The sequence below is a fragment of the Contarinia nasturtii genome, unplaced genomic scaffold (genome assembly GCF_009176525.2).
Source record: "Contarinia nasturtii isolate CC-2019 unplaced genomic scaffold, AAFC_CNas_1.1 Cnas_scaffold_129, whole genome shotgun sequence".
NCBI lineage: Eukaryota > Metazoa > Arthropoda > Insecta > Diptera > Cecidomyiidae > Contarinia > Contarinia nasturtii.
In genome coordinates, this window is record NW_022197486.1 from 7,933,914 (window position 1) to 7,957,048 (window position 23,135).

General features: G+C 34.5%; 2 protein-coding genes across 3 annotated transcripts; both read right to left on the reverse strand.

Annotated features, from left to right (window-relative positions):
• Positions 1-6,781: 6,781 nt before the first annotated feature.
• LOC116347645 (UNC93-like protein MFSD11) lies at positions 6,782-16,319 on the reverse strand. Of its 2 annotated transcripts, XM_031778343.1 has the most exons (9): positions 15,745-16,319; positions 15,467-15,586; positions 8,590-8,759; positions 8,284-8,460; positions 7,932-8,218; positions 7,533-7,790; positions 7,275-7,450; positions 7,065-7,173; positions 6,782-6,981 (listed from the first exon to the last, which is right to left on the reverse strand). In XM_031778343.1, exons 2-9 carry the CDS (start codon positions 15,551-15,553, stop codon positions 6,884-6,886), a joined length of 1,362 nt encoding a protein of 453 aa, XP_031634203.1. In that variant the 5' UTR covers positions 15,554-15,586; positions 15,745-16,319; the 3' UTR covers positions 6,782-6,883. The 2 variants fall into 2 exon arrangements, with proteins under 2 accessions (XP_031634203.1, XP_031634196.1); XM_031778336.1 differs by having other exon boundaries at positions 15,467-16,319.
• Positions 16,320-18,834: 2,515 nt separating this feature from the next.
• LOC116346901 (transient-receptor-potential-like protein) lies at positions 18,835-22,765 on the reverse strand. The gene is made up of 8 exons (XM_031777190.1): positions 22,535-22,765; positions 22,161-22,434; positions 21,694-22,086; positions 21,423-21,618; positions 21,084-21,251; positions 20,186-20,985; positions 19,845-20,107; positions 18,835-19,754 (listed from the first exon to the last, which is right to left on the reverse strand). The coding sequence occupies exons 1-8, from the start codon at positions 22,677-22,679 to the stop codon at positions 19,297-19,299; spliced, it is 2,697 nt and encodes an 898-aa protein (XP_031633050.1). The 5' UTR covers positions 22,680-22,765; the 3' UTR covers positions 18,835-19,296.
• Between the last annotated feature and the right edge of the window lie 370 nt (positions 22,766-23,135).

The following is a 23,135-nucleotide window of genomic DNA, read 5'->3' on the forward strand; positions in this document are numbered from 1 at the left end:
TTATCGTGGTTTACGGGGTTGGCCATCATGGTAAAAACTGTTAAAATATGATTTACCATGGATTTTGAGGTCGACCATCACGGAAAAACGTGTCAAAACATGATTTAGCATGGTTTACGGAGGATTCACCACAGTTTAACACGGTTCATCATTTGTCAACCATTGCTTTTAACATTGGTCATCCAGCGTCGAAAATCGTTCGATTTTGGTGCTGTTGAATTGGACTCGAATATTGAAAACTAAAGCCGAAATAAACGATCATGAAAAACTAATCATTCCAACAGCAAACTCCCGAAAGTGTACTGTACGCAATTTTTTTTAACCATTTTGTTAGCACGATAATTCTTCTTAGGTTAGAGAACAGCAAATTCACATCTGACTTTACAGGGTGATTGGGATTGAAAGGAGTAGGCTGGTGTTGTTTTTGAGCGATATTCGTTCATCGGTGTATCCATGATGTACCCATATATGGGGGTATGGTATGCGAAAATTTGTTAACTAGATAAATCTTTTCCCAGAGACGTAAATCAAAGTTTGATATGTGTAAAGGGGTTTTTTGCTACGAAAACCGAATCTGATGTTAGTTTTGAGAAACAATCAATATTTGAAAAAGTCACCAAAAAAGTGGGGTTTGTACAATACGTTGTATAGAAGGTACCTTCAATTTGTATTGAAATTTTGCTTCGAATGTTAATTTTTTTTTTTTTTTTGAAAGAAAATAGCCTGTAAAAAATTTCATGTCATTGTGGTATCATACAGGTACATTTCTGGTGATTTTATCTTTTCTGTATAACACACACTTCACATATTTTGAATACTTATACGTCAACAATGTATTAATTGGCCAAAAAAATTTACTGATATTAATTTAGTACTGCACTACCAGTGCATATTCAATATCTTTTGGGGAATGAAAATTCATTCGGCAAAGGAAAATTTTTTGGAAACAGTGCGGAAAAGTTAGACTTACGAATGTAAATTCCATTTTAATATTAAAGGGTAAGGTTACGAGCGAGCGAAGCGAGCGAGTAACCGTCCAATATGTAAAAAATATAGAAATATCGGAAGAAACTACCCAAGCACTCAAATTGCACTGCTCGCCCGGGGCATTTGCACCGTGCGTCAGATACGAAAACACGAAAATACAGAATACGGAGCTAGAGACTAAGAAAGTAGTGTATTTGCATATACGCTTCGTGCCTTGCATCTTATTCGTTATTCCTCTTTTTAGAAGCCTTTGCCATGCAAACAGCTGAAAAAGGGGAATAGCGAATAAGACGCAAGGAATGAAGCGCATACGCACATACACTACTTTTTTCATGTCACGCTCCGTATTCTGTTTCGTGTGTTCGTAACTGACGCACGGTGCGAGAGCCCCGGGTGAACAAAGCAAATTTAGTGCTTGGGTAGTATGCCGAGGCGAGCGAAGCGAGCCGAAGGCATGCTAGTATTTAAAAAAAAAACAACTATTTTGCTTTGATATACAACTTATAATATGCTGTTTTTATTTTAGAACAGTCAAATGTTTTTGATTTTCATTTACAATTTCACCACCAGTTGACCGATCGTATTTTAACTGTTGTTCAACACAAATTCTATTATTACCTCTTCTTACGGCACTCAATAGCTGTTGATCCAAACCAGTATTGGATCGTGCATCCCTCAGTTCACAAAACAAAAATAGAAACACCAAAAAATATTTCATTTCAATCTGCTGATTGAATAATAAAATCGATGATATTTAGAGGATGAAACACAATTCACGTTCGTTTTAATAAATTGCAAATGCTAATTGTTCAAATTTATTTCAAAATAACACTGCTTTTTTCCTCAATTTCACGAGATTTATGACATTCTAAATCACTCTGATCTTCTTTTATTGGCAAATATATTTGCAGGGGTCAAAATGTGAGTTCAAACTATTTTACTATCTTCTTGAGATTATACTCTATCAAATAGTGAAAAGATGAAACGTCAATTCTCTCCCTCTCTTCATCATTCCAGTACTGACATTTGATGCATGTAAAATAGGCTGCAATCAATGCGCAAATCATATTTCTATCATTGTTTTTGTTCTATCGTCTGACATTCAATACTGCTACGCAAAAAACAACTTTTTTACACAAAGAATATGACCTACAATTTACATACTTGATCGTTTCAAGTTCATCTGAACTATTGATTCTAAATAAAATGTACCAAACTGAAACCAATTGAAATGATCTATCGCTATCACACATTCGTTATAACTTGAAGGTCATACGATAGCCACAAATGAATGGGTCAGTATAAAAGACCGACTTAGGTTACTGAGAAGTCTATAAAAGTGGAAGTTTTTTTTTAATTAGAAAAAATAAACTATGCAAAGAACTGCGTGTTCCCCTTCTATGGACTCATATTACAAGACGGCTTTTTATTCTGACACATTCAAATGTGCCCCAAACTTTTGCTGTATTTACTTTTACCGAGACTTTTAGGGTGGGTGCTAGAAGAGCCGATTTTTATGTATTAATTTTCATTTAAAACACAAAAATATGATTACAGTCCCTAGTTAATCTTATAAGCGAACTATTCACGAAAGTTCAAAAGGACTATTTTTTGGATCTTTTGTACGGCCAGACGGAGGGATATAATTTTTCCGTTTGAAATCACTTAAGAAACAGACGTTTTTCTTCCAACAGACATATATAATTCATCCATATTCGCAAAGTTTAGTTTAACGAACACGGATAAAATATATATATGTAAGATAAGGTCGTCACGTCACGAGAGAAATGACATAAGCCAAAAATACGTACATAAAACTGTACAAACGAAAAAAGTCCAAAGATTCAAGAATGTGACGAGTTTTGTGAAATTGGAACTACTTACATATGCCACTTCATACAATAGAATCTATCTCTTTTAAACCGGCCAATATAGCTATTTGCAAAATTTCACAATACCCTCCTTTCTACTTCAATAACACTTAACGTAAAATGTATATACAATAATAATTGATGTTAGTACGTAAAAAATGTGTATAACAAGTTGCAGATGAAATAAAAAACGGAGCATTATTCGCTGCTTTCATTCTTTTTCAAATTTAAAGTGCAGCCGTTCACTCAATATTATTCTCCCAATATACTTTTTTTTTATTCATATTGAATTGAAGCAGATACTTTTGTGGCGTGTATGTATTTTTTTGTTGTGAATCAAAATGATTTTCCATTGTGAAAATGTTGTCGGATGCGCTTGTTTTCAAAGGCCCATTTTCAACATGAGAAAAAGTGTATTTTGGCATTCATTTAATTCTATCAAAAGAGCCTATTTTGAAAGAGCAAACGATATATACACAATCATTCATCATCATTTGTTGATAGGCTACAAAATTTAAGCAGCACTTTAAATGCCCCGTAATTGAAATGCTTACTCCATGCTTATTCTCAATCCATCTTTTTCACAAATGCAAAGGAATAAAAAAAAAATCAACCTTAAAATAAAACAGTTCACTCTTACCCGAGGCCGACCAAAAAAATACAGAATTTTGATTCAAGCGCCAGAAAAAATTGCCGAAAATAACAATAAAGTTAGAATATATAAAAGATAGTCGTTTTTCCTGCTGGTTTCGGTGATGAAATAAATTGCAGATTATGAGCCGTTAAAAAAAATTGGTCGGCAAAATGTAATGTATATATAACGGCAGTAGCAGTTCATGCATTCAAGAATAACACATACGCAGTGACGGTATCGGTCATATTTGGGAGGATAAGATGCGATTTTTGGTGCGAAACACCGAGACTAGAAAGCACCTCATCATATGAGCATTTTCCGTTAACAAAAAAAAAAACTCAACTTGAAAAAAAAAAACAATGAAGATGTAGTAAAATTATTCCCAAATCTATGGTAATTTTATTCAAAATATTAAATAATACACTTAAGTAAAGTCGCGCGAGTGCTGTGTGTGAATGCGAGCAGCAATATGGATGCGAATGAGCCAAAGTGCGGTTCATAGAGTCAGGATGAGAGTGGAAAATTTGCTTTGCATTGAGATGGCATCATTTTGATGACAAACGGTTCCATCAAACCAATTGACTCAGCGTTATTCGGATGTGTAAATTCCCTTCTTCTTTTTTTTTTCGTTCTCCACACTTTACACAAATATGCCTGGCAAAATGAATTTTGTGTGCCTGCGAGCTTAAATGCATTACTATATAATATTGAGATACGCATACATTCAACGTATTTTTAAATTGCTCGAACAGCATTGCTATATCGTGATAAAGTTAATGGATATGAAATCGGTTCTATGTATTTTTAGGAATTTGCTTTGAAATTTTTGTTTCAAAGCTCTGCAACGGTTTACTTGGGTTTTTTTTCGTTACACCCTTGCCTGCTCAGATGTAGACGATGATGAAACAATCTACCGATCTATTTAGTTTTGGTTGCCATCACAAACATCAGCGCGTTTTATCAAATCATTTTCATACATTGAATGAGACTGACTGTGCCACAACCGACGGTAGTAAAGGATAAACCGCAAGGAATTTTATCACTTCAATCTCATCTCACGCTCTCTTATATTCTATGTGAGTGTGTGGCATATGCACTATAGGCCATTCAATGTAAGTGGAATGAATGGCACTCGGGAAAAAGACGAAACATTTATTTTAGTGTGGAAATCTTTCAAGCGATTAAAAAAAAAGAATTCCGGGAATAGCAAGGTGTTTGTGCATGCTTTTAACTTTAAAAACAAAAGGTACTTTCGTTTTTTTTAAACCTCAATACAATAAACACTCTACATGCTCGTTCCGGATTTGTTTTTTTTTTTCAATTACGTGTCATTAATGTAAAAATATCGCCGCATCCATTGTGTGCATGTGGAAGAGAACGATGTGAGTGGTGTATAAGTTGATAGGCAGATGTGTTAATAAGAATAATGTCGCTGTGAGAAAGGAGCGTCAAAATGAATTTGTATATACAACAAAGCGAACCAACCAAGTTAAGACTCGAAATACCTGAACAACATCTTCACAACTCTATTAAAATTTGTATATGTTTTTCTCAGACAATATATTTAGCTGTCGTCATCTGGATATTTCAGCTCATCTGGATATCGTCAGCAGATGATACGACGTGAAAACAATAGAAGTGATTGTTATAGGTATATAAGCTTGTTATAAACTGGTATTACTATAACAATCACTTCTATTGTTTTCACTTCTCATCATCTGCTGACGGCATCCAGATGAGCTGAAATATCCAGATGACGGCAGCTAAATATATTGTCTGGTTTTTCTAGCTTCTTCATTTGTATTTTTTTTCCATCCATTTTCTCTGCTCTCTACAATTTCGTCGACACTATGCACACACACCTTTATCTATACATGTACACACCGTAGCGGAAACAATTTTCGCATTATTTAACGTATTTGTTTGCGATGTCTATTTAACGAAACTGTGGATGATGGAAGAAATGCAAAAAAAGCGTCTTCAAGCTGTTATTTGTTTATATGAATATACATGTACAAAATGGCTAGATTAAGAACTAGAATTGAATCGATACAAACAACGGTGAGCTAGAGAAATAGAAAGAGAGGGGAATTGGGAGAGAAAAGAACGGGAGTTGCACACTGTTTAATAAAGAACCAAAGCACACAGTATGTGTTGTGCTCGCACGCTATTGATAAAATTCAATTAGGTTCAAACTAATGTTCCTTTCCATGCCATTGAATTTTAAGCTTTGTTCGTCGTTCTTCGCTCATACTAAACTCACTCTTTTTCGTCGTTTGTCTCGTCTGTAAATGTGTATCGGACATTAGTGTGTATCTTGATTTTTTGGTGTGTACCCCGTCTCTCTCTGTGTGTGTTTTTGTGTTTGAGAAAGACAGGGAGTGTGTTTCTGTTTTTGTGTGTTAACATGCCAATGATTAGATCGTTGGACGAAAGTAACAAAAGACTCCGCAAAATAATGAAAACAACAACAACAAAAAGTATGGTGAAGTTGGGAAAGCCAAAGTAATTTTCGTTTCGTTGAGAAGTGCATGGGAATAAGTACAGTGCTTTGTTCTAATCAGATATCAATGAAAAACGAATAAAGTGTTTCCTTGTGCTTCGGAGTTTTTCTGCAATAGATTCTATATTGTTGGCATTGTCTCTGTTAAGAAAGCCGAACATAAGAAACAATAACCGTATCTTTTGGTCTAACGATGAAATGAAAAAGAAGCCATAAAATCTCCCAAACACGCACCGATAGCCATTTTGATAAGAATACCACCACTCTCAATCCGAAAAAAAAACACACACACACAGTAGAATCAAGTGTTGGATAGCAAAAGCAGAATGATGGCAGTGCTGCCACAAGACAAACACATTAAATTTGATTAGAAACTCTCTCGGGTGAATCACGAACAAGTGGGAAGTTTTGCAATCGAAACGTGTATATAAATTAATTTGGTTGCAAGAGAAAGAGTGTGAGCATGCAAAATACAAGCCAAAAAACGTATCATCGGCGTCATCATCGGATACCAATGTGAAAAATTGAATGCGCTAACCAAAAACGAACAATATGGCCCAAAACCAGTCCATTCATGCATTTACAACAGCGCGATATCAGTTTTGGTGATGGACACAATGGATTTTCATTAAGAATACAGCTACTTTGAAACTTTTTTCTTATTTTATTCGATAAAACTTGTCATTTCACATACACGCACACACGGACCGAGAGAGAAAAAAAACTATGACCAATTCAACACCATAATTATTAAGTTTGCGAGACCAGCCTTACAATCATAATAAAATTACTAAATGTATTTTTTTTTTTTTTTTGGTTTTCGTTTCTATTTATTTACGACACATTTACGTTATTAACTATAAAAATGGATGGCATTGTCGATTGATTTCAGTCAGAATGTACTTCAACTTGTAATTTATCAGCACCGTTTTTACTTGAAGCATTCAAGGCTCGGCCGGCTGCATCTCTTTTGAATGAATTTTCAACTATGCAAATTAAAGAGAGAAAATAATATTAGAATAAACGTTTTGTTTAAATAAATAAATTCAATTCGAATTAAATTACAAACCGATGCAAAAACTTATGGTACCGACGATGCCAAACACAAGTAATATTGACATTTGTGCGTGTAAACCCAAGTGTGATGAATACATAAAACTCAGTGCAGCTGCTATTGACTAATTTATTAAGAGAGAGAAAAAAACAACCATCAAACGTTAAGTACATTAAAATAATTATCGATATATATATAGAGCCGCCACGGTGTATAACAACTCACTTGTGTAAATTTGAAAACGGCAAATGCTGCAACGGAATTGCTTGCAAATGAACCACCAAGCATTGAATAAATTTGTGTATTGAAGCATGCATCGCCAAAGCCCAATAGTAATGAACACAATAATGCAACCCAGACAATGGGTGGATTAAAGTATCCAATCTCTTGTGTGCCTTTAACTATAGAAAATGTCGAAAATTAAATTAAAATCATTCGTACAACATTGGAAATAAGAAATTCTTCACAATAAATGAAACTAACATGGTGCGTCATCGGGTAGATTCAAATAGATAAGCAAAAAGCTAAACATATGAACGATAAATCCAATTATAACAATGGGATCTCGACCATATTTAACGGTCTTTGATCCAAGCAAACCGAAAAGAATGCCACCAAATATTTCACCAATTCCAATGGCAATGCCAGACAAACCGACAAGTTGTTTTGCCGATTCGCCTATTTTCAATGTGAATCCAATACTTGGGCCGTATACACCGCTGTAGAATGATAATTCAAAACCTATTGAGAAAATGAAACAAACCGAAGAAAATTGGTGCGTAAGAGTATTGTCTACAAAATCGTTTTTCGGTACACATGACACGTGTATGGGTGGATGGGTGTGTTTGTGTGCAAACTGGATATTTGCATTTCAAATTTTACCTGTATAAAGAAATGTGATACACAATAAAAGCATGTTACGTGTGAAGAACAATTTGATTGCTTTTACAAATGCCCCAACAATGCCATTGCTATTCGAATCGTAGTCAAATTCTCGATCACGTTCCTTATCATCGAATGTATGATGGACACGACGTAACAAACCAAGAAATATAACGCCAACAATTGCAACTGATATGAGCACTGTGAAAACAATATGACGAGTATTTGCATCGATCTGCTCTTTTCCTTGGAATTGGAAAAATACAAACAAATTTCCCATCAGCATGCTGAAACCGAACACACACGAGATAGATTCAATAAAATCAAAAATTATTGGATGAATGACATATACCTTGCTTGCAACATTGCCCAAAATACACCTGAATTACGTGCAATATTGGATTCATTACTGCAACACGATAAATAACTGCCTTGTCCTGTCCAAATTAATGCCGCACCACATCCCAATACAGCACTTGCTACGTATAATAACCATGTCTTTGGATACAAAAATGACACCATGAACAAACTGCAAACAAAAATATGGATAGAGAGAGAGAGAGAGAGAGAGAGAGAGAGAGAGAGAGAGATGTATCATCATTAGAGTTTGGCATGTAAATTTAAAAGTGCAAAATCTCTAACGTTGATTATTTCATACCAATATGTGATCGAACCGATGAACATGGCACCTCTTGGGCCACATATCGATATTGCCGATGGTGCAAGCCAATTGCATATTGCTAACGCCGCATAAATTATCGCCAAACTAGTATATCCATCGCCGTTAAAATTTGAATCCTCATTTGCAATGCTTTCCAAAATGGTTTTCTGTGGAATGGAAAATGTTTTGCTGTTGTTAAAAATGTAATGATGATTATCACTTCGTTTCGTTTATTTATGTTTTTGTTTGAAGCGACATTTACATGTTTTAATTGATTTTCGTAAAATTCATCGAAATGGGACTGATAAGCTACTAATTACCCGACACATCAAATCATTGCTAAATTAGAGCGACGTGATTTTGGTTGTTTTTTTTTTTTCATTCAAAAAATTGTCAAACTAACAATGTTATCGAAAGCAATTTTCGACTATATTATTAATGAGTTTAATGTTAAAATTGCTCAATAAAAAAGTCGGTTCTTTAAAACCAAAGATCAAATTTCCACTATTATGGATTCATTTGTTATTGTTTATGATTTCAAAATTTGTCGGTCGCATCTTAATCAACGTCGATTACATACACTGATTGATAGATAGAAATGGATTAATGAGTTTAAGCGGGGTATTGTTAACCTAAATTGCAAAATTATGTACTTGAAAATAGAATAATTTCTTCTCTTTTATTCATACGATCGTTTGTTTTAGTTTCCCATACAAGCGACTGTCCGTTTGACATAATATATTTTAAAACATGAAATTGTTCCACTTTCGTTATCACATTAGCTCGACAGCGTAACATTGATTACCGCAAGCATTACCCGATAATCAAGTGCGCTCAATTGACATAAAGTGCTTCAATGAACAAGGCGAAAACAGAAACACTCTCTACATTCCATAACAAAAAAATGTCTGTTTTTACGTATAAATTCTAATTATAACAATTTCGTCGATATCATACGTTGATTGAAACAATGCGCGTTGAGGCAACAACAACAACAATGCATAGTGCCATTTCAAATTGTAATGCATGTAATTGCATTTGAGATTGAAACTCCTCTGATTTCCCTTTTTTCTTGTTTCTATCTTATACACGAGGGGCATTTGTTTATTTTTTTTATATTTTTAACTTTCAATCATATTGAATTCATTTCGCGCAAGTTATTCGGCAGTATTGCTGAATGAATGGAAAAAAAAGAGAAACAAACGACCAAAAATGGTGGTCATTTCGCAGTGCAGCGTTTGGTGTGCCATTTAGCCAGTTTCTATTACAATCGCTTTAAGCATTATACGCCTTAATATGATATCGTCTAGCGTTATTCCATGTCGTCTTGTTTGTATTTTTTTTGGCTGTGTGTGCATGTGTTTTTTCAGTTTTTGTTTCATTTCGTGTGTAGCTCAAATGCTTATAATCAAATTATGCAGACCGGTTTTCGTTCTCGTATTTAAACCGTCATCATGTTTTTTTTTTCGTTGGTTCGTTCAATATTTTTCGTAACGGAGTACATTTTTTTTCACTATCATTCGAAATCTTTTGGTAGAAATTTTCGTTGAAAGCAGAGTTAGGTCTTTTTTTATTTTTGTTTTTTTTTCTCACTCGATGCACTGTCGCTCGGATTTGGATAATTGATGGAAATTCTGTGCAACTTCGGCTTAAATGTTCATGTCAGATTTGGTATTACACACCAATACGGCTTTTAACCGAAAACAAAAACCATTTATAGTATTAGGCTGCAAGACGAAAATACATGTATATGAACTTGTGTGGATGATATAACGCAATTTACATTAAAAATCTGTTTTTTATTATGAAATTTCATTTTATTTTACTCTATCAAATTGCTTTTTTCGCTTTGCTTGTTTAACATTGATGCTTTCTTCATTTGCATATAAGCTTAAACACATATCTCGTTTAACATCCAACGCAAAATGCACACCAACGCCATATGATTGACCATAATTTTTATCAGAACGTTGCTGATGTCCCATAATTTACTCATCATAATAACAATTTTATGGGAAAAGTGATGTGCGTGTGTGTGCGTGTGAGAGATCGAAAGACCGGTTCAATTCTGTTATAGCAATGCTAAGATTTTGAACTGTTTTTATTCAAGAAAAATATTGGGATTCATACAAATTTAGAAAAATAGAAATGTGTACATATTAGTGGGATTGACTTTTTCACTATTTGAATCATTAATATTCGTATTTCAAAATATAGCAAATCTAGTTCAGATTCATAGAGAAATTAATATTTCTCAACAAATTCTCCCCTTCGGTATCAATAGACTCAGTTTATTAGAAAATCATATGGAATATATTTTCGATTAATTTCGACGCAATCCATCTGTATTTAAATGAATTCTATTCATAATGAGGTAATAGTGCTTGATGTATCATCAAGCTTTATAAAAACGTTTTCGATTTGTTTGTATGTTTGTATCAGGCTATACTATCTTGAAACCAGTGATTCGTTAATTGCTATTGACTGCTGGCTAGCACATTACTCTAAGTAAGTCTTAGTGGCAATAGCAATTAACGAATCACTGCTTGAAACCTATATTTTCAGATTCCTGAATCCGATCTTCAAAAAAGATATTTTTTTTAATTCACCCAGAAAATTTATTTTCCATGGAAATGAGATTTTTCCTAAGAATTTTCATAGAAATCCGAAAATAACTTGACTTGTGCGATGTAATTCAAGCTAAAGTTTTGAAATATTTTTTAAATTTCACATTTTTATGCATCGACAGACACATCAAGCATTACTTCAAAGTGTACATTGGCAGTGTATTTACATAAAAATGATTCAATTTTAAAAATTGGCATCCATTTAAATTCCCTTTCCTGCCAAAAGTAATTAACAAAGTGACCAAATCACGATAATTGGTTGATTAAGTTATCGTTTTTTTTTTAAACATAATTAATTAAATAAATTTGGTTGAAAATGTGTGTGCGGAAGTTAATTTGATTTGGTTAATTGAAATTCAACTCGTTTCTTTTTGGTTCTCATTCTGTTCCAAGCTTCAACACAGAATCATTTTATTTTTTGGGTTGGCGTAAATGAAATGTGCTTGTTACATGGTACTTTATTTGAACGCTCTAGAATAAAAACAACTTATTGTTTACTCGCATATCGAAACGGAACTCAAAACGGGTGCATATCAAAGCGAGACAATATTTAGTTATCATAGGAATAGAGAACATTGGCTTTTTATTATGCGAAATATGTAAGTTTCATTTTGTGCTGATAACTAGCTACTGTTCTGCCTTGTTTTAGTAACAGAATTTTGTTTCGCTTTGATATGCGACGCAGTTTAACGATATAAATATTTCACACTCTCGAAGGCTCAGTATAGAACACACAAAAAGTGAAAAAAAAACTTCTTATTCTCAAATTTCATATACAATCAAATGGCTTGTACCAGCGACTTTTATTGCGTAGTTGTGTGTGAATAGAATGTCCGTTGTAAACATTCATACATACAAGGAGGAGCGGGATAGCATTGGACAACGATTTGGGTGACAAAGATGACACATTTTTATGTTTTGATCACATCACATGATATAGACCATTTTGTGGTGTTCGAGAATTGAGAAAAAAAATCAGATTTTTTTTTCACTTTTCATGCTCTATACCGAGTCTCCGAGAGCTTCATATAAACTCGCCTTGCAATAGCCAAATGACGCCTATTGATTTCATCACGATTGGTATTCGCTTACTATTCAATAGGCATCACATAGCAAGTTCATATGAAACTCTCGGAGACTCGGTATAGAGCACTCAAACAGTGAAAAAAGTCCAGATCGTGATTTAGATGATATGGAATGCGATTTTTTTCATTCTGATTTCACCAGGTGATACAGAAAATTGAGTAGTATTTGAGAATTGAAGAAAAAAAATTTAATTATTTTTTTCATTTTTCGCCAATTTTTACCATCAATATGGGAAGCTTGTATGAAAAACACGGAAGACTCACTCTTACATGTTATTTCTCAATGCATGGCATTGTATTTACAAACAACGTTCTATTGACACACAACTGCGCAATAAAAATTGCTGATACAATCCATTTGGTTGTTTATGAAATATGAGAATAAGAAGTTTTTTTTTCACTTTTTGTGTGTTCTATACCGAGCCTTCGAGAGTGTGAAGTATTTATACCGTTAAACTGCGTCGCATATCAAAGCGAAACAAAATTCTGTTACTAAAACAAGGCAGAACAGTAGCTAGTTATCAGCACAAAATGAAACTTACATATTTCGCATAATAAAAAGCCAATGTTCTCTATTCCTATGATAACCAAATATTGTCTCGCTTTGATATGCACCCGTTTTGAGTTCCGTTTCGATATGCGAGTAAACAATAAGTTGTTTTTATTCTAGAGCGTTCATTTATTCATGATGAATTTCACATTCATTTCTAATATCGAACGACTGAAATGAAACGCTTAAGGTTTTTGAAATAATATTTTTGTTGTTTTATTTATGCTCTATTTATGGCCACAAATACACGTTATAAATGGCATTAAGATTCAACATAGTAGTAATCAAAGCTGCCTTTTACCATTGTAGTTGTAGACTGAATGAATATCGTACATATCTGTGTGCATGTGCCGCTATATACAAAGCGGCAAACTATATCTGCTTGTATTTTCAATAGATACGCACATTATCGCACAAATGTGACACTAACGACGGTTGTTGACAAATTCAAAAGTACTTTTATGCGGCTCGGAATTCATCAAATGTATAAAGGCGTAGAATAGAGCACAGTTTTTTTTTTTAAAATGCACAATTTGAAGAAAAGGAAAATACACCGAAATGAGAGCATGTTTTCTTTATTATCTCTTATCACAAGCATAAACTTACTCTTTATGCATCAATAAAACATTTGAAATGTAGACTTTCCTTAAAACCGGGGCATACCGTCAGCTAATGTCTTCAACGCTGATAAATCCAGCCGGATATTTTAACAGATATTTAACCGTAGTTTAATTAGAACCGTTATAGGCAACTTCGAGGTGCGGATACTTTTCTTGGAGTGTTTCTGCCGATGACGTTAGCTGCCGTTGTGCCCTGCTTAAAACGCAAATACGTTCGTCTCATTCTCAATTCTATGTCTCACTTTGATAATGATTATTACATTCATGAATTGAAAACAAAAAATTATATCCATTTGCAATGTTTTAAATGTCATGTGACACCCCACTGACATATACACAGATACATTTCTATGTTATCAACCATTACAGCCATAAATTTATTTGTATACTTTCAAATCGTTAGCAATAGAGATTTGTGTAGAAAAGTGTATAATCAAATTAAAATGACATTTTTTTCGTTCGAAATTCATTCAGTGTATCTGATGTTGAAAAAATGTGACAAAATCAAGTGCTATATATTGTATGGCATAAACGACTGGCAATGTGTTCCTTGAATGAATGTAAACCACAAATCAAAAACAAGTCGAAGCCAACCTGTATGGATAGAAACCAGAACAAAATATCCATCGGCATATGTAAACATAAAAAAAAGAAAAAAATTGCACATTCATAACAATCGAATAAAAAAAAAACCAGAAAGAATGGCTGAAAGAAGTCAATAATATGTATATCAACGGAATTGATTATCATCGATGTCGTTCAACGAACTGGCTACAAAATGCTTTTCGATTCACATCATCAATATATGTGTTAAACAACAACGTCATTATCTCACTGTGACCATATGAAATCAATTTTTTTTGCTTTCAATATCTCTTGCCACAGTAGATTTTTACTTCTGTTTCAGAGTAAACACATCGGAAAAAAAAGAGTATGCGTAAGCACGCAAAGTGTGCATTCCATGTGATTACAACAAGAAGCATTTACACATTAATTACAACATGTAGTTGTTAACATTTTGGTGCTGAAAGAACGTATGTGTACTTGCGTGAATGAGATAATGAATGGAAACTATAAGAAGGGCTACTTTCACAATTAATCCAACAATAGATGTGCACTATGCATAATATGATTTGCACGTCAAGTGCAACGCGGAAATACGCACAATTCAACCGAATTCCCAAGACGCATGAAATCTAGTTTAGACGAATCATTCATCCATGACAATGTACTTTCATTACACATTCAAATAATGCAGACGCCAAATTGTTTGTTTTCATTTCGCATTGATTTCTATTTAGCACACAAATTCGAATTGCGACACCAATCAACAAGTCCAACAAATATATTTCATTCTCGTTACGAATTCTGATAACCACACAATCTCTTAACGAATGCAATAAGAGGTACTTATTGATTCGAATTATTATTCTTAAAATGCAATCGTTTTGTACACATTTGTTTTTCAAAAGAATTTCGCATCGTTTTGATTACGATTTTGCAAACTTTGACACAACAAACAATGCGTCAACGTTTTATTTTTCGGAAAAATTTTGAAAGAATGAGTGACCTAAATCGAAAGAAGATTTGTGAAATTGATTCATATCGTCGGAAATCCCTTGCGAAAAATATTTTGTTTGAACAGTGTGTCTATTTGAGCACAGCAGTGTGTCTATCAAATGGCAATAATTTGATTAAAATCCAGTCTTTTACCATTTATATTATATATAAATACCAAACTATCCGCGGATTTTGTCAATTTCAAATTGAATTGAAATGAACGTTATTTGAAGAATTGATGCTTCGTGGTTTTGTTCAAAAATAAAATTATAGCCTAACTATCGTTTTGGCTGTACAAAAACACAACGAATCGAAATCAATCAATACGTTTTCACAAGGGATTGTGTTGATTTAACAATCGAATTGTATTCGTTCTTGTGAATTGTGTGCTCTCGCGAGAAGGATGAAAAAAAGGTTTTCGCTTTTATTTACCTCGATGTTTCCCATTGTTTGAAAAGCCGTGAACAGGAACATAAAGCCGAACCCGAGCATTATCACGTTCAGAAATTTTTTATCCATTTTTGTTGCAAAATTTACTTAAAACGTCTATAGCTAAAAAAATTATTCTACTCTTAGAGTATACACGAGTCGGTTGTAAATAATTAGCTTGGCAACCGAAGCAAAAAAAAAAAAGATTCAAAAGAATAAAAAGCAAACGCACTGAATACGAACAATTTCAATTCAAAACGATGTGCACGTGTTTCACATACTTAACAGTTGATTATTTGAACACCTCGCGCCAACTAAGTCTGTTCAAGCATCGAACGCACAATACTGTTTTGTCGATGAGTTTAATTTGTTGTTGCTGGTTTATTATTTTGCCCCTTCTCTTTCGGTGGTATGATCGTAGCAGATTTTTGAATTGCACTGTTTGTCTCTTGCACACACCGATCAATGCATGAAATATTGATATCTGTTTCTCTTGTTATTTGGCGTTTATCACAAATAAAATCATGGATTTCATAATTGAACGAGAAAAAGGCAACAATGAGATATAAAGTACAATGAATGTTCAATATATTGACGACTAATAAAAAAAATGTGTTTTTTTTTTTAAATTCGAGCGAGAGTAAAAACAATTACTAAATATATGACCTAAAATGTAATCAACTGACACATCACTTTTAACTGATTATTTTTTTTTGTCTTTCCGTCATTGTTCACGCGACCGCTTCGCCTCTCAAAGTGATTTGGATCAATTTGAACGACAACAAAAAAGCACTTTAAACACTTTTTTCAGAGAAAAAAAAAATGTTTTTTAGTAGCTCTACAAAATTGTTGGAAGTGATAGAGAGACAGAATGATAATATATGTATATGCAAGCGTAAATGCATAGAAAGCAAGACCAGTTCCTCTCTCTCTCTCTCTTTTCTCTGTGTTCGCGTAGACTGATGGTTGAAGTATACGAAACACATACGGTGGGAGAGAGCAACATCATAATACACCCATGATACAAAACAGCTCTCGGCAGTAATCGGCAGCTTCTTTATCATTATTATTGATTAAAAACTTAACAAATTCATGCTATTTGCTCTCTCGCTCTCATTCTCGTCGGGCATGTTTTTATTTGTTTTGTTTTATTCATTTTGTATTATTTTACTATCGGTCAACCGCTGTAACGTTATAAAATACAAACATCGTCGTCGCTTTCGATCTCTGTTTAAGCTCTTTTGTAAATTATTTTCTATCAATTTTAATTGAATAAATAGCTGTTTAAACATTTCAAAAGATTTGCTTTGATAGAGTAGCATCGCAGAAATGCAATAATCAGTATGAATTGAACATTAATTTATGGCAAAACTCGTTAAAATCATGACCAAGGAAAAAACCAAGCTGTGTATACACATAGACTATCATTTGTGTCTATACATACACATGCAAGTTTTTTTTTTTTTCATACACAGTATACTGTAAGCTACAAACTGTCTGACGCATTACCAGTGCGTTGGTGCACATTTCATTACACATCAAAGAGGCGGCAAATCACCAACAAACAAATGTACACACAATGCAATTGACAATATGCGTTGTCTGAAGCCAATGAAGCATGATGTATGCACTGTGCACTCTCTCATTATGCCAAATTCAAAAATACGATATGATTGGCCGAGTGCGGTCATTTGAAATTGATATTTTGGAAAATGCTCAATTAGTGAAAACTTTTGATCGATTGCGTCGTTTGTTTTAGTTTCATTGAAAATGAACGGGCGAAAAAAAAACAAACAAACAAACAGAATAAAAACCGATAAACTTTAATGCGCATTTCAACTCTCACAGTTAATTACGATCAAAGTAATTGTTTACGAACCAAACTCAAATACACACGCACACCAAGCCATCCAAATGAAATGCAATAACTTTTGGCATGCCATGAAAACAATTTGAAAGACTATACCGTAAATCTTGTAAAAGCGTTTCGTTCATTTTCACCGAAAATGCCGTTTCGATTGTTAATTTATCGATACGAATAATGTCTGTCATTTGGCGATTTAGCATTCAATTCGCCGATTTCGGTGTGTGTGTGTGTGTGTGTGTGTGTGTGTGTGTGTGTGTGTGTGCATGTTTGCATGGGTTTGTGTCGTTTTGTAAATGTTTCGATCGGAACCGTTTGTTTCGCACCAAAAGCTAAGCTCAATAAACAACGATTGCGAAATATAAATATTAGAAAATCGATGTGCTACATCACTTTGGTAGCAACAGCGGCAATCGAACGGGCCAATGTTCGGAGTTTCGCATGGTTTAAATTGAAGCGAGAAAATACCCAGCATCAAAACATACATACAATGAAATGTACGGTTGTATTACAAATTACAATAAAGTACTATAGTTTCATCTTTCAATGTTTGTAAACACGCAAGCGATAGTGAATATTGCAAAACTGTGTACGCTATGGTTAACGATTATTTAGTTTGGCTTCATTCAACTGTTGAAGTGCATTTTGCTATTTTCTCCATTGAATCTTGTATTCATCTTCTATGTTGTTCGCTGTTTCTATCGTTTTTGAACGGAAAGTGTTCATTGATTTCAACTTGATTACATCCTTTCAACTTTCCACCCATTTCTCATCGGTCAGACATTCTATCCACAATTTCACGTTTTTTGCTTCATTTAGACTACATTTAGGCGTTTAATTCACAGCTGAAGATTTTTTTATTTCACTCTCATCTCATTCCGTAGTTTTTGATTTGTAGTCGAGGTTTTGCAATTGCAGTTTTCTTTTTTTTTTTGTTTTAAATCAAAATCAATATTCGTATTGAGCATCGAAATTTTCGTAATTAAACTCGATTTTTTTTCTCGTCCTTTTGTTATCACATTTCAAGTTCAATGGGCAAGCGGTGCCGAGTGGTTTTGAAGTTTCAAATATGAACTAATCTCAAAGTCGTTCAAATAATTTATGAACAAATGAATTCATGATATCTCACAATGGTGCACGAACTGAAATTGCTATTATAACGAAAAACAACTAAACACAAACTTAACACAATACAATATCGTATTACTCTCTCTCTTTCTTTCTCTCTGTGTATGACTTTTGATAGTAAAGTCAATAATATTTGTTTCTACTTCCATTTCGAGTCTAACGATTGCATTAATTGAGTTCGCACTCAACAGTTGGAATTGTTTTGTTCTATATATGCATGATGTTTTCAATGGTAATGATAGACCATTCGCTCCATTTCAGTTGCATCGCATAACATCATCGTTTTTCATTGCATCAGCAAACAAAACAGTACGGAACAATGCCAAACGAATAAATGTAACTACTGTATATATAAACAATTCGAATTGAAATATCCAGATTTGATTGGTTTTAAATATATTTATTAGAATTTGAAGATTAGCATTGATAGCATTTATCATTGGTTCATACACTTTAGATGAATTATTTGCCTGTTTATGTCATTGCTTCTAAAATTTCAATACAAAATACGCCCCTATATTTAATATATTTATGATTGTATAAATATGTATATATATAGTAATAGTAAGTGGTATCCTACGCCAGAGATACATTTTTAGCTCCGTTTTTCCAAATCTTTCTCTTTCTCTGGCCTTTGAATTGTGTAACGATCGATGAAACTGACTTTTTTTCCTTTTAAATTTCTATCCATTTTGCACTTTCCTCAATAATTATTGATATGTTTGCTCGTTATAAGTGCACAATAATATTTAATATTGGTTGCATCAGTTTCATCGAACTTTCAATTTTTATCAACAAAACACAAAAAAAAATAATCGCAAATCTTCAATGCGTTGGCCATTTAGAGCCAACCAGTTTTTGGTTGACGTCTTACCGTCGAAACATCGCTCACTCTTCGGCTGGGACTCAAAGCTGGTGATGATGGTCCACCGGATTTTACCAAACTTTCCGAGCTGCCTGTTACCGATTCCATTGATTGTGGTTTGAACGATGAATTGATGGAGTCCAGTGGCTTGGGTGGCGGTGGTGTTGGGGATTTTCGTGGTGATGGTGATACTGGACGTTGCACAGGCGATACTGGACGTGGTGATGCTGGTCTTTCAGCAACCTTCTTTGGTGATGGTGGAATACCAGATGTTGATGCCGTTTGAATCTTCAATGGCGTTTGAATCTTCAATGGTGGTGGTGGTATCATTCCTTTGCTTTGATCAACCTTATTGGCCACTGGTCGAGATATGGCCATATCTGAACCACCGTTTGCTGGTGCCGGTGCACGACGTTTTATCACCTTTGGTACACCTGATTGGGATATATCTGAATGTGTAAACACAAAAACAAAACGTACACACATTTAAAATGAAAAACAATAACGTTACGCATATCGCATACCTTTATCTCCTTCCAATTCTGGTGGTCGAACCCATTTTTCATTGGTAGTCGAACGATTTGATTCAGTGCGTGTGATCTGAATCTCTGGTAGTGGTGCCATTCCTTTGGTTGGTGATGAACCAATCGATGTGATCGATTTTCGACCTTTTGGCTCCGGAGATTTTGATGGTGACGGTGATTTTATACGAGGTGATATTGTTGGACTGGAAATCGGTGATGACTGAGGTAAGGTTGGTGGCGATAGTATCTGTCCATCTTGATTTCTATTTGGTTATATAAATCGAATTTTAAAAAAATTGCCTAAAAATTCAAAAATATTAAAACTTTGATTAATCCCATACCTTAAATCAAGAGATGATGAAATTGATTGACGATGTTTTTCATCTTCGATCTTTGACATACTTTCGGCCAATTGCATAATATGCACTGGCACTGGTGATGGTGACTTACTTCCAATCATTGCTTGCAACTGTATTATTGAATTTTCACGTTCTTGTTTACTCGATGGTGTTGATCCGCCAGGATATTCACCAACTTCTTCGCTAATATTTTTCAATAACTCGAGCAATGTATTTGTAGTTGGATCATTGTATGATATTGGAGTGCATGGTCGTGATTGAATTGGACTGTGTTGCACCAATTTTTTGGCTTCGGTCATGGCTTTGGCTAAATTCTGTTGATTTCGGAAGCTCTCTCTGTTCCGACATCGGCCGATTTGTGTATCGGCCACACTTTGAACAGCCTCTGTCCATTTATGGCTGGTCGTTTGATTTGCCACTACATTTGCAACACGACGGAAACGTGCCAAACCTCGGTCATTTTCTTTTTCCGGTTTCTCTTCGATGTCTTCAGCATTCGCTGCACCGACATGAAAATCTTTCATTAAACGTCGTTCCCAGACTTTCATACGTTTGGCTAAATGTGATTTCTCTTTTTTATCAGCCGTTGATGTATCCATGCCGGCTCTTTCGAATATTTCAAGAAATTCATATCGCATAGCTGAAATGTCACCTTTCACCTCATTGATGTCGTCTTCGGTCACAGCACTATCATCTTCACGACGTTGCATTGCCGATACGTAACGCCATACCAACGATTTAATCACATTTGTATATCGATTTTCACGGTCTTCACGGCGACGCTGCAAACAAAACGTGGAAAAGTGGCAAATACATTGAAAATGTTAGAAACGAAGACGGAAAATAAAATAAATAAATGAATTAAAAGTTCCAGACATACTATTGTTGAGCCTCGTTTCAGTTCTTTTGTTTTGTTGCCTTTAAATAATCGTGTAATCCATTTAACCGATGGCAAAATGTTGAATGGCGGAGGCAAAGTGCCACTTTCTTCAAAGTAGCTCATCCATAGTTTTGTTCGGGCAAATTTCCATTCAGTGTCGGAATGTTCCTAAACACAAAAGATCAAATAAATGACAAGAAAAGCGACACCGATAATGATTCGTTCAAACAATTGAATGGAATGAAAACAATTGAGGAAATGAAGCCAAACAAGTATTGGATGCGAAAATAAAATATGAAAGAAAGAACTAAAATGGAAAGAGAGAGAAAAAGTGCTCACATCAATCATTGCATATGAGTTGGACATCATGGCAATGAGCAGGTTCAATAAGACGATTACGTTGATTACACAATATGAACCAAACATGAGAAGACCCCAGAATCGTGTGTACGATTTAATGCCTTCCAATTCAAAGGTTTCCAAACCAACCATACCGAAACTGGCCCAAAACAGTGACTGTGACGATTCAAACAAACTGCGAACAAAAAGAAAAAGTCGAAAGAAGAATACATATTTTATGGATGCTAAACAAATTCATGCGAGAACTTACTTTCCAAAACGACGCCATTTCATGCAAGCATCACCTTGATTTTCCCAATCTGCCATGTCGTTTGGTCTGTGATAGCATTTTTGATGTTCCAAATCGGCAAAGTACCACAATAATTGATTCAAACCGCAAGCGAATGCAAACAGTACGAGCGAATAAATGAAGAAGAATTTGACGATATCGATAACCATTCGACCGAGAGAAATTTGCAACGGTCCCAAATGAGGATTGATCGAAAACAAATGAACCAATTTTATGGCGGAGAAGATATTGGCCGCGGCGAATAAGCCTTCGGCAATCAATTGCGGATCGAAATCGTCCCAATGCTCACGCGGAATGTAAGCAGTTGTTGGATCTCTAGAGATTTCGGATGTTTGTTGGATGTATGCAATCACTCTGTTGTAAGAACGATAGTTTTTTTTTGTTATGAATAATTTTTGAACCAGATGTTTGAATGTTATGATAAATACCTCAATAATGCAGTAAGACAATACAGGGAATTACGCGAAAAGTCAATAAAATTCCACATATTTCGTAAATAGCTGCGAATTCCTTCGTTTAGAATTTCCTGCGTTTCTTCCCATATGAAACCGACCACATAAAGCACAACAAGATATTCCAATGGCGACGGCCCGTTACCACGCTGTCGCCTCAACTGCTCTTCCATACTTTTCCGCATACTTTCCGTTCCAAACATCAGTATCACATGAACCTCCGCTCTTTGTGACACCAAAATTAGAATAACTGCCAACGACCATAACAACAACAATTATAATAAAGGTGATCATTGTGGACACAAAACAAATGGCAAAACATTCATTTTTCGAATACAGAGCATACTTACACAAGAAAAACAAGTAAGAAGAAGCGTGAATCAAGAATTTCATGAATGGTTTTCGCATAAGTTTCGCACTACCGCAGCCCGGAGCAAGCATATATAAGAAACAATATAACGGGAAGAAAACGACAACACGAATAATGATTAACATCTTTTCGGCCGCCGATTTTCGTCGAAAACCAGGTACACCTTCATACCATAGAGCCGCTAACAATTGTTGAATATTTGGATGAGCCACAAACTGAAAAGGGAATATGATTTTTTTTTCAGAGCTTTTAACATTTTCACATTTTCATGGAACATTTTTTTTCCCGACAAATCATTGAGAATCCAACCAAAACGATCAACATTTAAGAATCGACTGTTAGCCTTAAGTGATGAAAACTTTTCTAGCTTTTCATTGGTATCAAATCATAATACTGTTTTTTTAAATGATCAAATTTGATATTTTTTAGTATATTTTGACTCATTGTATTAGATTTGCATTGATTCATACCCTTTTTACCACCACACAGAAACAAGTATTCGAGTAAGCTTACTCGCACTTGCGGTGTTAGTAGAGGCTTTACCCCTCAAAATGAGTTACGCACTCTATTTAACTCTATTT

Bases quoted from the DNA above. Each gene is read 5' to 3' on its own strand.
- LOC116347645 (XM_031778343.1), bottom strand. From the start codon at position 15,553: ATGGATAAAAAATTTCTGAACGTGATAATGCTCGGGTTCGGCTTTATG. The intron at 7,791-7,931 runs GTAAAATTTGAA...TTTTCTCAATAG, and splicing joins TATCACATTTCTTTATACAG to GTTTTGAATTATCATTCTAC. The intron at 7,174-7,274 runs GTGAGTTGTTAT...TTAATAAATTAG, and splicing joins CCGTTTTCAAATTTACACAA to TCAATAGCAGCTGCACTGAG.
- LOC116346901 (XM_031777190.1), bottom strand. From the start codon at position 22,679: ATGTTAATCATTATTCGTGTTGTCGTTTTCTTCCCGTTATATTGTTTC. The intron at 22,087-22,160 runs GTATTTATCATA...TTCTTACAACAG, and splicing joins TGTCTTACTGCATTATTGAG to AGTGATTGCATACATCCAAC. The intron at 20,108-20,185 runs GTATGGGATTAA...ATAACCAAATAG, and splicing joins TCATCATCTCTTGATTTAAG to AAATCAAGATGGACAGATAC.